Below are 13976 nucleotides of genomic sequence, written 5' to 3'. Positions count from 1 at the left end.
TTATATTATAGGATTATAGGAAGGGTGGCACGATCACTGAAGGACGTGTGGATGAATCGTGGCATCCAGAACTCTGACGAGAACAAAAAACAATGCAATTTGCAAAGACGCCACATCCATAGATCATATTTACCTTATTCAATTCAATTGAATTCTGTTAATTTGGCATAGCCCAGAATCACAAATGACAAATTTGCCTCCAGAGGGCTTTGCAATCTGTACACGACCGCAATCCACGAAACGCTTTCTTCATGAAACATGGAACCGAAAGCTGAGCAGGACTCGGCTGTGCTTGGAAGAAAGGAAATCAAATGTTTATCATCTTGATATTTGGAGCAGTGTGTACTCTTCAGCTCTTCAGGAGAGCACTCGCAGCGGTGAGAATCGATATCGAGACCTCAGAAGTTACTCTTTTCTCTTTAGAAAAACAACAACAACCTTCGACTTTTACTTTGGAGCCTGTGTTTGTGTTTACGTATTCATCTTTCTGGAAAGCAGCAGAGCAGAACGCATGCATGCTGATTCCAGATGGAACCAGATTCATATTCACAGCGCAGGACCACCAGAGGCCTGCATGACATCATTCACCCATTCACACCCATCCAATCACTGGTGGGCGGGGCTAAAGCTAACACTCACACACCGTAGACACACCTACAAGAGACATTTGGGGTTAAGTGTCTTGCCCAAGGACACGCCGGCATGGATTAGAAGAGCTGGGGATCGAACCGGCGATCCTCTGATTGAAGGACGCCGCAGTGCACACAATCTCATGCAGAATATTCTCATATATATATATAGGGAAGTTCTGAAACTGGGCACTTCGCAAATGATGGAAAACAGGTTTCCGGACGCGCGTGAATTAAGTTATCAACATCAGGAAGTGTACAACAAACATTCAAGGCCTCACGATCGTGCTCTTCATCGGCTCCCGGCTCCTCCGCCCCCTCAGCCTTCCAGCGTCGGGGATACCTGTTGAAGTATTTTCACAATAAAAGTCCTGTCTATTATTGTCTGCATTAAAGTCACTTTCACAATAAAAGTCCCTTGTCACTTCACGGAATTCAACCGGCTTCGTCAATCTATAATACTAACACAGTCACTCTCATGCAGCATACATTAATTCTTGCCATTTACATTTGCATAGAGTAAACAGTACCCCTATGCTTCATAATACATTAATAACAATATCAATATTCTCCCTAATATTTTCTATTATAATATCTTTCTATATGTATCAATTTAAAACATAAGACCTCTGCAGATGTTACCAAAATAAACTATTACAACCTAACAATATATATATGTATATATATATATATATATATATATATATGCGGAGACATTACAGCGCGTGCCACGTTTTTGATTGATGGTACTTTGTGATCCGTTGGTGTGGTTGCCATGGGGATACATATCGTCACTCCCGTGTCCTTTTCGCTCGGCGCGAGCAAACAGAAATCTGAGCAGCGAGAGCGATACAAGAGTCGTGCCGAGCGTGTTTGCTCTGAATCATAATTCAAGCGTGACTCTGCGACGTAGATCGGGATTCACTTTCTCCGGGGAAAAGAAGTTGCAAAAAAACCCAACCGATGGACACTTTTTAGATCGCTGTGCATGTTCAACTGAAGACGTCCGATGCAACAGTTTGTTTCGTCGCGTGGGAGTCGGAGGCTGAAACAGAGGAACACTGGGAGACAGGGAATTTAAGCACATGGTAACAAGACACAGGTGGGACCAATCCTGACACTGATGAGCATAGGAGACAGGTGTGATGACAGGTGAAAACAATCAGGAAGCCTGGAATGAGAGAAAGCGAACATAAATGACCTGAACCTCTCTAGCATATCGTCGGGTGCACAGTACCCCCCTCTAGGGCCAACTCCTGATGGCCCAGGCTGATTGTAAAAGCCTCAGGACCGTAACCCTTCCAGTCTACCAGGAATTGCTTGCCCCTCCCTTACGGACGACCTCCAGTAGTACGGGACCTTGTAACGTCACCCCTTCAAAGAACTGGGCTCACACCGCTTGATTCTACTAACGTGAAACGTTGGGTGCACTCAAGGTCCTGGCCAAACCTTTGGCCTGGACTGTAGGAGGGGCCCCCGCCGATGAATCCCATAACGGCCTTCATCGAGAGCACCAGCCCAAACTCTGCGACAGCGTCTGATCATGGCATGTGCCGATGGAACCATCACCATGGAATGGAGACCAGACCGCCGGCCAGAAGGGTATGTGGGCAACCTCTGGTTCTCGAGGAGACAGCGTGGCGTAGGCGACGTGGCGTGGTCTCTAGTTCTTGGTTCAGGCGCTCCGACTGTCCATTTGACTGAGGTGATATCCTGATGACAGGCAAATGATTGTGGACCCCCCGTCGGAAACATGTCATTAGGGAATCCATGGATCCTGCCCATCTTAACTTGAGATGAGGTCTGCCGCCATTACATTTTCTTCATGGATGGCCACCAGAAACGTTGTTGAATTAAGTGGAAGGATGGTCTTCTACTAAAGAAAAGTGTCCACCTGATATATTCTAGATTCTTGTGATCTGTCCAGACTAAAACGTCCAGCCAGTGTCTCCATTCACAGGTAAGCACATGGATGCATCTTGTTGTCTTCTGCAGAACGTTGAGACAGTACTCCTCCAATTCCACCATAAACTGGCGCTGGGGATCTGGAATGGTGACTTTCGCAGGATCCATTTGGATATGATTAGAACACTGAAATATTCAAGAATTCCGCAAAACCTCATTCACAAAAGCTTGAAAAGGAATGGGGGCCCGGTAAGAGATCATCTTTTCCGGGCATGAGCGAGTTGATGACCGCTGCTGGCAGTAGAAAGCTGGATAACATCCGGGTTATGCGCGACGCCTCTCTCTCTCTTTTCAGCGGTTATCGATCATCCTGTCTCAGTGGAGAGCCTGCTGGTCCTTTATCGGTTCCGAAAGTCCTGTGGAAAAGGCCGCGAAGAGCCGGAACATTTTGTATTTCGCGCTGACTTTGTCCAGTTTTCCCCGTGATGAAAAAATCACCCCCGCCCACACCGACAGAGCGGAAAGCGCTCTTGGGTCGGGGTCCATAATGTGGTCCAGTCTGCTCTGTTACGATCTCAGACACACCAATCAGGATGCATAGAGACAGGTGGTGTGATGACAGAAAACAATCAGGAAGCCTGGAATGAGAGAAACGCTGTGTTTATCTTGTGAAACGGACACTTCACCCCCCCCACCACCAATCCCCATCACAGAAATCTGCCCTCCGCTCCGGAGGACGGGCTTGAAGGACACCCTCCTTGTCGTCGCATCGGAATAATGATCCGTAGATTAGCACCCCGGCTCCGCTCCCCCCCCCCCCCCCCTCTCAGCCTTGAGGATGTGGCGTTCTCCCTAATAGTCTTTCATTACAGCGACATTCGGGGGGGGGGATGCTTTAAGGAATCAATAACGCCAAAGTAATCCTTGCTTATCGGCCCTCTTGACCACATAGGACGTCCCGCCGGAACGGGGAAAAGCTCCGTGAGAGGAAACTGAGACGCTGGCTGCATTTTGTGGCGGGGAGTTACTTTTTTTCCATCCGTTTTTTTGTAGTTTCAATTTTACATTTTGTATTTAATGCACATATTTATATTTTGGTTATTGTGTGATGCATTGGCACATTTTTGTAAAAATAAAGGTATTTTAACCCTTGTGTTGCCTTCGGGTCATTTTGACCCGATTCAATATTTAAAAGCGGATGACATGTAGGTCGACGACGTGTTCTGGTCTAACATTTTCGAATACAATTTTTTTTAACATTTATTTTATTTTGAATTTTATTTTGTATTTTGTATTTCCTTTAATTAATTTTTAAAAAAATTACATGTATTTATTTAAAATTTAAAATTTACATTTTCAATGTTTGTTTTTAGTTTTCTACTGGGTTGTGATTATAATCTTATGAGTTTTGCTCTCTATTGCGCCTACGATAGTTACGACTTGATACATTGTTTCATTATTTTTACTTATACGATACAATGTATACACTTCACTTGTGTTGAATAGCATTACATCTGCTTCAGGAGAACATAATGACACAAAGTATTCCGTCATTCTGCGGTTCTCCTTCTAATGCCGAGTAATCATTCTAAAAAAAAAGACAGAAAGAAAAGAAACCCTGGATGGGAGATTGCAGCGAATTGCAGCATCTCGTGGACCAGAACCGCGTCTCATCACCTTCGTTGTGTTGCCAGCAAAACAAAAGATCTCATAACCTAATCCATAATCCAGACTGCATGGACACCTCTTAGAATACCTTATGTTACATTTTTGTATTCATTTTTTTCTTGTAAAAAACTGATAACGGGGCAGGCAAGAATCCAACGCCGTTATATCACCGGATCTTTCTCCCTCAATCCGACACCCGGTTTTACTGTCATCACTGTCATGAACCCCCGAGGTTTTTTCTAATCTGCTGCTTTGCAAAACCGGAGCTCTTTTCATTAACCTGGGACATTTTTTCCTCCTCTTCTCCATCTCCCTTTGAATGCCACGCTCATTCTAAACACATGTAAGAAAAGCTGGACATGTGGAACCGTCGCTAAACCATCAGGTTCCTCCGTCAATCGATTAGGGGAGCGGAACAAGAATAATGCTCTTTGAGCTGGAATCCTCTTTGTCGGTACTACCCATCCGATAGTGCTTGGAATAAAACATTAGGCTTTAAAAAAAAATAAAAAAATGTTAATCCTCGGGATTGATGCCGCCTCGATTTAATGGGAACTCCTTTCAAACGAGACGGTTTCTGCATTCGGAGGACGTACACTAAGAACGCGGCCTAATCAGATTACAGTGGGTGGTCGCTCTCGCTTTTTTACCCCGTCTGCTTTCCAACCTCTTTCTTCCTTCCTTTCCTTCCTTCCTTCCTCCTTCCCTCTCTCCGAACTCTCTTCTAGCCCTCTTACATGGTTTTGTGTTCTCATTAATCCAGCTCTCATGGAAAACTGCCCCCCCCCCCCCCGGGGGAGAGAGAGAGGGTGAGAGAGAGCACACTTTTTAATTTGTGTTATTATTATTATTATTACTATTATTATATTTTAAAGGGTCACACTCGTTTGCATTGAGGTTAAAACCAGTCGGGACTCTTCAAATCTGTTTCCACGAGCAGAGGGGAACTCCCTTCCCACTGCGGCACAAGGGGCATCAGTCATTGTCAGGGCAACATCTTGTTACACACACACACACACACACACACACACACACACACAGTGTCAGTGTGTTGGGTCTGTAAACAGGTTGTAATCTATATTAGGGTTGTGGCTGTTACCCAGCATGCTCGTGTCTCTTCTGCCAGTAATCAGCGTAATGGTCTGTCTCACAAAAGGAGGTTCGCTCTAACGGCGGGGAGCGCTACACCGGGGGGGGGGGCTTGTGGTCTTAACGTGTGCACCAGGTATTAATGATGCCGGCTCTGACCGTGAATAGTTTAAACCAGGTAAGTGCTTCAGGAGGTGGGCGGCATGGAGTGTGTTTTGGACAATTACATTTGAAACATCATTTAGATAAATACTTTAATTGGGAAGAAAGCCTGGGAGGTGAAGGAGGGAGGGGGAGATCTTCACACTACTGGTTAGCCATTAAAACACGACTGGTTTTAATGGCTAACCAGTAGTGTGAAAAGTTGTTTTCCCCGCGAGGTTCGCCATAACTCTTTTTAGCGAGGTTAGCAAGGCTAGCATGCTAACATTAGTGTATAGTAGTATGCTTTTGTTAGCATGCTAGCCTCCGTCGACGAGCGGATTAACTGTCGCTAACCTCGCGGAAAAAAAAGCTTTTTGTGGCTTTCATATTGGTGAATTTTTCTGGACAATGTTTAACCTAAAGGACTGAGTTATGCTCAGTTTTGACTTCCAGATTCGTCGACTCGTCTAAGTTTAACTCCAACGGAACTTCGTCAGCTAGCATAAATACAGGGAACGCTGCATTTTAGCAGGAGTATTTGCTTTTGTTCACTCTTGGCTTCCCTTTTATTTGGCAAAAATGCATTTATTGTATCTATTGAATAACAAATGTATTTGATAGCTCATCATATAATGGTATGATTTATATGGGTATAACATAAGGATATTATATGGAAATAATCTAGCATTGACACATTTGGGGAACTCGCACCAAAGGGTAATTCCAAATTATTCAACAGCGCTCCAAAAACACAAGTAATACATTTCCCGTAATGCAACAGTTCCAGCTTCCGCTATACCCCTGTGTTTCTAACATTATTGCCCTGGTTTGTAACTCAACACTTGTGTCGTTGTATGAGATCATGGACGATGTTTGAAAGCCCCGTACTTGAAGGAGGCGGGGCCAAAGGTGGCGTGCAACTCGATACGCGCTCCCGAAGTAAAGCCTCGCCTGCAGCTACATTCTCAGGAAGTAATCGTTGTCTTGTTGTTGTGTAGCTTGTGTTTATATTTAGATCTCTACGCTGGGCCTGACAGGGACTCGTGGGGGGCTTTTGTCTCGTGAGCGCTGGGCATCTCGAGCGTTTTGATGCCTTACCTTCAACTCCCCCCCATGGCTTCCCAATCCTCCTCTTTCCCGCCCGATTCTCACCTCCCACGCCAACACAAGTGCTCAGTTCTGTTTTCTCTTTCTTTTTTTCTTTTGATCAGGCCTAATCCTCATTATTATTTACAAGTCGCGATTTCTGCCGCAGCGGAAACAAGAAAAAAAGAAAAAGCCGGCGGCGCGCCGCGGACTGTGATCAATTATGGACAGCACGCTAATGGGCCGTGTCCCCTCCCCCCTTTCTGCTGCGCATTGTGCTCCACGCCGCCTCTCGGTTCAGTTCATCGTGACATCTGTGTGGAAAAATGAAGCTTTGAATAATTCTAAAAGCTAGAAAGCCTGTGCACTATTTGGGTAATAAGTGTGTTGGCAGCGCCGCCGCGTGACGCTTCCAATTAGCGAGATAGTCTGTTTTATGGCTGGGAGTCCAAAGTAACCATAGGAAGTACAAATGTGTGCAAATTAGAGGGGGGGAGGGGGGACATACAAGGGATCTGATCGGATCCTCATCATGCATGTGAGAGGGAATGAGGGCTAACCGCAATGAGAACTCTGAACCAGTCATCACACAATGCAACACACACTTAAAGCCCCATCATGGAGTTTTTCCCTTTTAGCGCCCCCTTCAGTTTTGGAGGTATTTAACATTTACTTCAGTGTCGTAAATACCCAGTTACGATAGATGCAGCCTCGCATACACTTGTATTGATGACCAGATGAAGTCAGAAACCAATAAATTATGTCAACCGATAAGGTAAGAATATTCAAAGATTTTACATAAATATGACTGCATAGTTTTATTCATTGTGATATAGAATAGAATAGAATAGAATCAGCTTTAATGGCCATGTAGGTTTGCACATACATGGAATTTGACTCCGGTTTCACTTTGCTCTTCCGTACTTATACACACACACAATATACAATAAGCGGGATAAATATAAAAAAGACATTAAAGACAGTAGTCAAAAAGTGCAGATAGTGCAGATGGAAGAGTCTGATTAATTGTTCATCATGGTGACGGCCAGTGGAAAGAAGCTATTTCTGTGTCTGGTGGTTTTGGCGTACAGTGCTCTGTAGCGCCTACCAGAGGGCAGGAGTTGGAACAGCTTGTGTCCAGGGTGTGAAGGGTCTGCAGTGATCTTTCCTGCCCGCTTCCTGACTCTGGCGGTGTACAAGTCCAGAATGGAGGGAGGCTGGAACCAATGGTTCTTTCTGCAGACCTGACGATCCGCTGTAGTCTGACTCTGTCCTGTTTGGTGGCCGATCCAAACCACACAGTGATGGAAGAGCAGAGGACAGACTGGATGATGGCGGAGTAAAAAAGGATCAGCAGCTCCTGAGGCAGGTTGAACTTCCTGAGCTGGCGCAGAAAGTACAGCCTCTGCTGGGCCTTTTTGCGGATGGTGTTAATGTTGGAGGCCCACTTCAGGTCCCGGGAGATTGTGGATCCCAGAAACTTGAAGGTCTCCACCGCAGGAACAGTGCTATTTTGTATGGTGAGCGGGGATAGTGTTGGGGGGCTCCTCCTGAAGTCCACTGTCATCTCCACAGTCTTGAGCTTGTTCAGCTCCAGGTGGTTCTGTCCACACCAGAGGACCAGCCGTTCAACCTCCGTCTGTCGCAGACTCGTCACCGTTCCTGATGAGGCCGATGACCGTTGTGTCGTCTGCGAACTTCAAGAGCTTAACAGACGGGTCCTCTGAGGTGCAGTCGTTGGTGTAGAGCAGGGGATCCAGGTGCGCACGGGGTGCGTGAGCTGGTCTAGGGGTGAGGAAAAATGTAATGGTGGTCTAATGGTGTAATAATTAATATTAAACATTCTCAGGGCTCTCAAGTGTCATTTCGGTCTTAACCAGTGGCGTCCCTAGGCTAAAAAAAAAACTAAACCCTCCGTCAACAACTCAACTCTCTTTCTGTTGCGTTTTTTTAAGGTGTGGGGGATTGGGGTGCGTGGTCGGGTCGATGTAGTGCGTGGTCTAAAAGGTTTGGGAACCCCTGGTGTAGAGGGAGAAGAGCAGTGGAGAGAGCACACATCCCTGGGGGGCGCCAGTGCTTATGGTCCGGGTGCTGGATGTGGTTTTTCCCAGCCTCACCTGCTGCATCCTGTCTGTCAGGAAGTTTGTGATCCACCGGCAGGTGGGGGCTGGCACGGCGAGCTGGGAGAGTTTGGGTTGTAGAACCTCCGGGATGATCGTGTTGAATGCAGAGCTGAAGTCCACAAACAGAACCCTTGCATATGTCCCTGGGGAGTCGAGGTGTTGCAGTAAATGGTGCAGTCCCATATTTATTGCGTCATCCACCGACCTGTTTGCACGGTAGGCAAACTGCAGGGGTCCAGCAGGGGCCTGTGGCGTCCTTCAGGTGGGTCGACACCAGCCTCTCAAGGACTTCATGACCACAGATGTCAGGCGATGGGTCTGTAGTCATTTAATCCTGTGATGGAGGATTTCTTGGGCACCGGGATGATCAAGGGCGCTTGAAGCAGGAAGGGACTTCACAGCTCCAGTGATCGGTTGAAGATCTCCGTGAAGATGGGGGACAGCTGGTCAGCACAGACTTTCAGGCAGGAGGGGGACACGCCGTCTGGGCCCGGAGCCTTCCTGATCTTCTGCCTCTGAAAGAGCCGACTCACATCCTCTTCGCAGATCCTCAGTGCCGGTGGGGGGTTGGATGGGAGAGGTGAGGCAGAGAGTGGAGGTGATTGTTCGATGATGGAGCAGTTGGGCGGGGTGGAAGTGGGCTTGTCGAACCTACAATAGAAGACATTCAGGTCGTCAGCCAGTCGGTGATTGTCCTCAGTGGGGGGGGATGGTCTCTTGTAGTTGGTGAGTACTTCCAGGCCTCTCCAAACTGACGAGGGGTCGTTGGCTGAAAACTTTTTTTCCAGCTTTTCAGTGTAGCTCTTCTTAGCTACCTTGATCTCTATCGGAGATGAATGCTAACATAACCAAAAGAATGACAACATTTAGTTTAGATGAAATACCGATCGCGTTTTCAGCCTATATACGTTGTTTTCTAAATGTTTGAATGTGGAGTACGTGTGATCGAATACAATATTGTTGACAACACCAAAAAGCTACATATTCATAATTTACATAGGAACGTGTAATTCATTAGAAGAGACTTCGCTTGCGTCGCCCTTATACTGTAGCTGCGAGCGTGGACTGGCACTATATGACATTGCGTAATCACTGCCAGAAAGCAGGTCGAAGTACATCCGCCCCGGAGCGGGCGGCCCCAGAATCCTACAGAGTGGAGTTATTTCCCCACAGACCCCGATGTTCCATGTCCTGTTCTGTCTCTTCTGTGTCTCTCTCTGTCTTCTCTGTTCCTGCACCTGCCCCTCAGCCACTCTTGTCTCGTTAATGTCTGATGTCGCATAATCTGTTTCTTTTTATATTGTGTCAGTCTTTCCTTCCCTTGTCTGCTGTCAGTCTGCGTTCTTGGTTCCTGTCCCGTCGGCTCTTCCCCGTCTCTGATCCTGCCTGCTTCTGACCCTGCCTGCCTGCTCTGCCCTGACCGCCGATCCTCTGCCTGCCCCTTTTTGACTTGTTTATTATTTAACTGTTTTGCCTCATTAAAGAGTGCTTTTTGTTATTTATATTGAATCCAGCCTGTCTTTCTGCGCCTGAGCCTCACCACGTCACACTTCCCTTGACACGATGGCAATGGCGGAGGCGCAAATCGCCATATTAAAAGTAATTGTAGCGGCACAATTTTTTTCAAGCTGTTATTTTAAGGTACAATTGTTGCATAATGTTACTTTAATAACCACACGATGAATACAGAGACGATGGAAGGTAGCACATGTCGTCATTTTTCAGGGAAGAAAGGACAAAAAGTCTTGTGAAAATACCGTGAAGTTCTTTGTCTGTGAAAACCATCCACACTTTTATTTAATAATCCCAAAAATAATGAGGGGCTGATCGCAATATGGCATTCAAAAGATCGGACCTACTAGGTGTGTGTGTGTGTCTGTAAATGTCTTCATAGACAAATCAGTTTGTTTGTTTTTTGAGAAAAAGGAGATTTCTGTTTCCCGTCACAGCAATGTGACGACTGCATTTCAGCGTCGAGTTGAATCCTGCTCCACGTTGACATTCAGTCACTGAAGGAGCTGAAGAAAAACACATTCAGCCCAATTTGTATCCACGCATGTCCTCTGACCTGCAGTAAGAAGCTGCACTCCGTTGCAGCAGCAGAACGATGCGTGGTGTTGAATATGAAATCCAGCGAGTGCATTTCATATTTCATACCTCCCCTCGGCGCTCTTACCTCTCCTGACTTAGGAGCCTGATGCATCTCCGCTTCACACTTACATAAGTAACACAGAGCTCTCCGTCCGTCATGCATTCCTAATGTGTTTCTCCGTGTGTGTGTGTGTGTGTGAGCATCACTAATACAGCGAGGAGTTGCGTTGTGTTGAGGAGGCCGAGGTGTGGCATGAAGCACAACGCTGCGTCTGCTATGCCGCTGTTTCATCTCCATCTATTACATTTCAGAATTCCTTCCTCCTCGTTCCCTCCGAACAAAGACTTCTCTCTCTCTTACATTTTTACAAAGAGCATCCAGTGATCCACCATTTTTTTTTTTACATAGTGTTCATTAATTTACCTTTAAAGTAGTTTTTAGCCATTTTCTCATGTGTTTGCTATACTGTATTGTATCTGTGCTATTGTGGCCAGGTCGTCTGTGTAAATGAGAATTGGTTCTTAATTGATTTCAACTGGTTAATTAAAGGTCATATATATATATATACAGTATATATACATATATATATATATATACCTGGTTAAATAAAGGTAAAATATTTATATATACAGTATGTATATATATGTATACATGGTTAAATAAACACTATATGTATATATATATATATCACCACTGAGCCGGAGTACACACAATCTCATGCAGAATATTCTCATATATATATATATATATATATATATATATATATGAGCTCCTGTAGCTGATGGAGGGGTTTCAGGCTTTGGCTGTTCCTGACCCCCCATTTATTCCTCCACCCCATCATCCTCGTGTAGCAGAGGCGCCACAGAATGTCATTGCATATTCATAATTGAATATTCATCATGCATAATAATACAAATTCAATGACTGGATACAATGGTGGAAACTAGAGGTGGAAAGGTTCCGAAGCCGAGACACGTTTTCTCATCAGGCTCAGTGCGACACGTGTTCTAATATTTAGTTTTTAATTTTGGTGCTGCATCGGTGTCGTGTCAAGAAAAACTTTATTTCCAAAAAGTCGGTCGGATACATCCTCCAGGGAACGAAGTGAGCTCTACCTAATGTCACAGCAATCCACTCAAAATATGTTTTAAAAAAAAAAGTATTTCAATAAAAAACTAAATATGTCAAACCGTTTCAAGGCAAGAGAGGGAACATGTCAGAGATCACCAACATCCTGCGGAGTCGAAGCGTCCATGAATGTCAGAACTAAATATCATACCTGCCGCTTAGAAATCACATTTACATTAAATGAAAGGGAAGATGTTATGAGGGAAGCGTACGTATTTTTGTGTTTTATATTTTTTTGACCGTGTACGGGTGGTGGAGGGATTCAAACACAACAACACAGGCCTTTCACCTAGGAGACTGTTGTTTGTGAGAACTGAGAACTTTGTTTACTTAAACATAACCAAGTCATAGTGTTCTTGCCTTATTTGATAAAAACATTAATAAAAAGATTTCTGTAAATGTGCCAGTTAGCCAAGAGGCTATTTTTTTCATCTGTAGTCCAGAGAGGCAGATGTCATAAAACAAACCTAAAAACATAAGATTACATATCCACTGTTTGTACAGTATTGCTTTTTGTTGTTTTTGTTTTGTTTTGTTTTTGCACTTCACGTCCTGAGCCGTAAAACCATTTCAAACTGCGATCTTTATCCATAAACATAATTATATATATAATAAATATTACAATATTCCACATTGTGACAAAGTTTTAAGGGTGTTTATTCTAAATTTGTTATAAATTCTCATTAGTATCGTGGATATAATGACACAGAGAGTAATTGGATTGGATTCAATCTATTGTCATTGCACAGCGTACAGGTACAGAGGCAACGAAATGTATTCTCTGCATTTAACCCATCCTGAGTCATTAAGGAGCAGTGGGCTGCAGTGATGCGCCCAGGGAGCACCTGGGGGTTCAGTGCCTTGCTCATGGACACTTTGACTTGCAACTAATGGGGAGAGCGGGGATGGAACCGACGACCTTGGGGTTGCAGGACGACCTCCTTACCCCACTGAGCTACAGCCGACAAATAAGTTAACAAAATGACAAATCAGGTTACTTTAATGCAGCTTTTTACACCAATAATCAGCTGAAAGCTGAACTCATTGAGCAACATTATTATGGCTCGTATTACTTACTTTAAGACATTATAATTTACTTTTTTAAAACTTTTAATAGTATGTAATACTTACTTGTAATGTGCTTTACATTGTGTGTATTGTGTGCTCTTCTTACCACATATATTGTTGTCGTGTGTCTCGTCCTGTACTGTTTGTTTTATGCTTATTATGGTCTGTCAAAGAACTACAGATCAGCTGTGTCGCTACAATCTGGTACAGTCGCATCAAATGGTGACATTTTATGTTGTAACTGTACATGGTCCCTTTTTAAATAAAGATAATAAGAAAAAACAATACAAGTAAAGACCCTTATTACAATGTTGTTCATGAGTGCGTATCACATTAAAATGTTCAATCCCAATGTTGGACCTCGGCCCATCACCACCACGAGGTGTCATTTCTGGTTACTTACATTACGTCCGCTACTCAGAACTCATCCTGTGTCCTCTTTTTGTCTCCGGGCAGAGATCTCTGGTAATTCCGAGGACATCCCCCTGGTGCGCTGGAAGCAGCAGTGGCTGGAGAACGGCACACTGCTCTTCCACATCCACCACCAGGACGGCGGCCTGGGCCCCCCGGAGCCCACCGGACACCCGGCCACCGACTCGGCCAAGGAGGAGCTCCGCATCCTGCACATCTCCGTCATGGTAAATACAAACTCTTCCGTTCCCGAAAGCTGCTGAGAATAGAAGAAGAAGAAGAAGAAGAAGAAGAAGAAGAAGAAGAAACGAAAAAAAAGTTCAATACCACTAACATCTTTTCGTTTCGACGTGCTGTCAAAATAACTTTTTAATGGTCCCAAAATCTGTCATTTGCAAAAATTAAGAAGATAAAGGAATTCTTTTTTGTCTTCTTTCTTGCCGTTTCATTAAGATGGATCTAAATATATCAAGGAGTCCCCCCCCCACATCTCCTAAAGCTAAAACACAGTTGTAAAAAACCGTCATTGAGATAAGTTAACGTGCTCCTCTTGTTTTAGTTCCCCCGTGTGCTCCAAATGAAGCAGCTGACTCTTTAATAATCATGTTCACTTATATAGCACTTTTTAAGGTA

At 44.6% G+C, this 13976-nt stretch overlaps 1 protein-coding gene across 2 annotated transcripts in view; it reads left to right on the top strand.

The window, feature by feature from the left end:
- The window catches only part of astn1 (astrotactin 1), a 462961-nt gene that overhangs the window by 66089 nt on the left and 382896 nt on the right, over positions 1–13976 (top strand). For both annotated transcript variants that reach the window (XM_056421820.1, XM_056421821.1), the window contains exon 2: positions 13389–13570. In XM_056421820.1, the coding sequence (XP_056277795.1) occupies positions 13389–13570 (182 nt within the window). The remainder of the gene's footprint in view (positions 1–13388; positions 13571–13976) is intronic.

This window comes from Pseudoliparis swirei, chromosome 8 (genome assembly GCF_029220125.1).
Source record: "Pseudoliparis swirei isolate HS2019 ecotype Mariana Trench chromosome 8, NWPU_hadal_v1, whole genome shotgun sequence".
NCBI classification, from domain to species: Eukaryota; Metazoa; Chordata; class Actinopteri; order Perciformes; family Liparidae; genus Pseudoliparis; species Pseudoliparis swirei.
The sequence above is the reverse complement of the archived record's forward strand: the minus strand, read 5'-3'. Positions and strand labels throughout refer to the sequence as shown.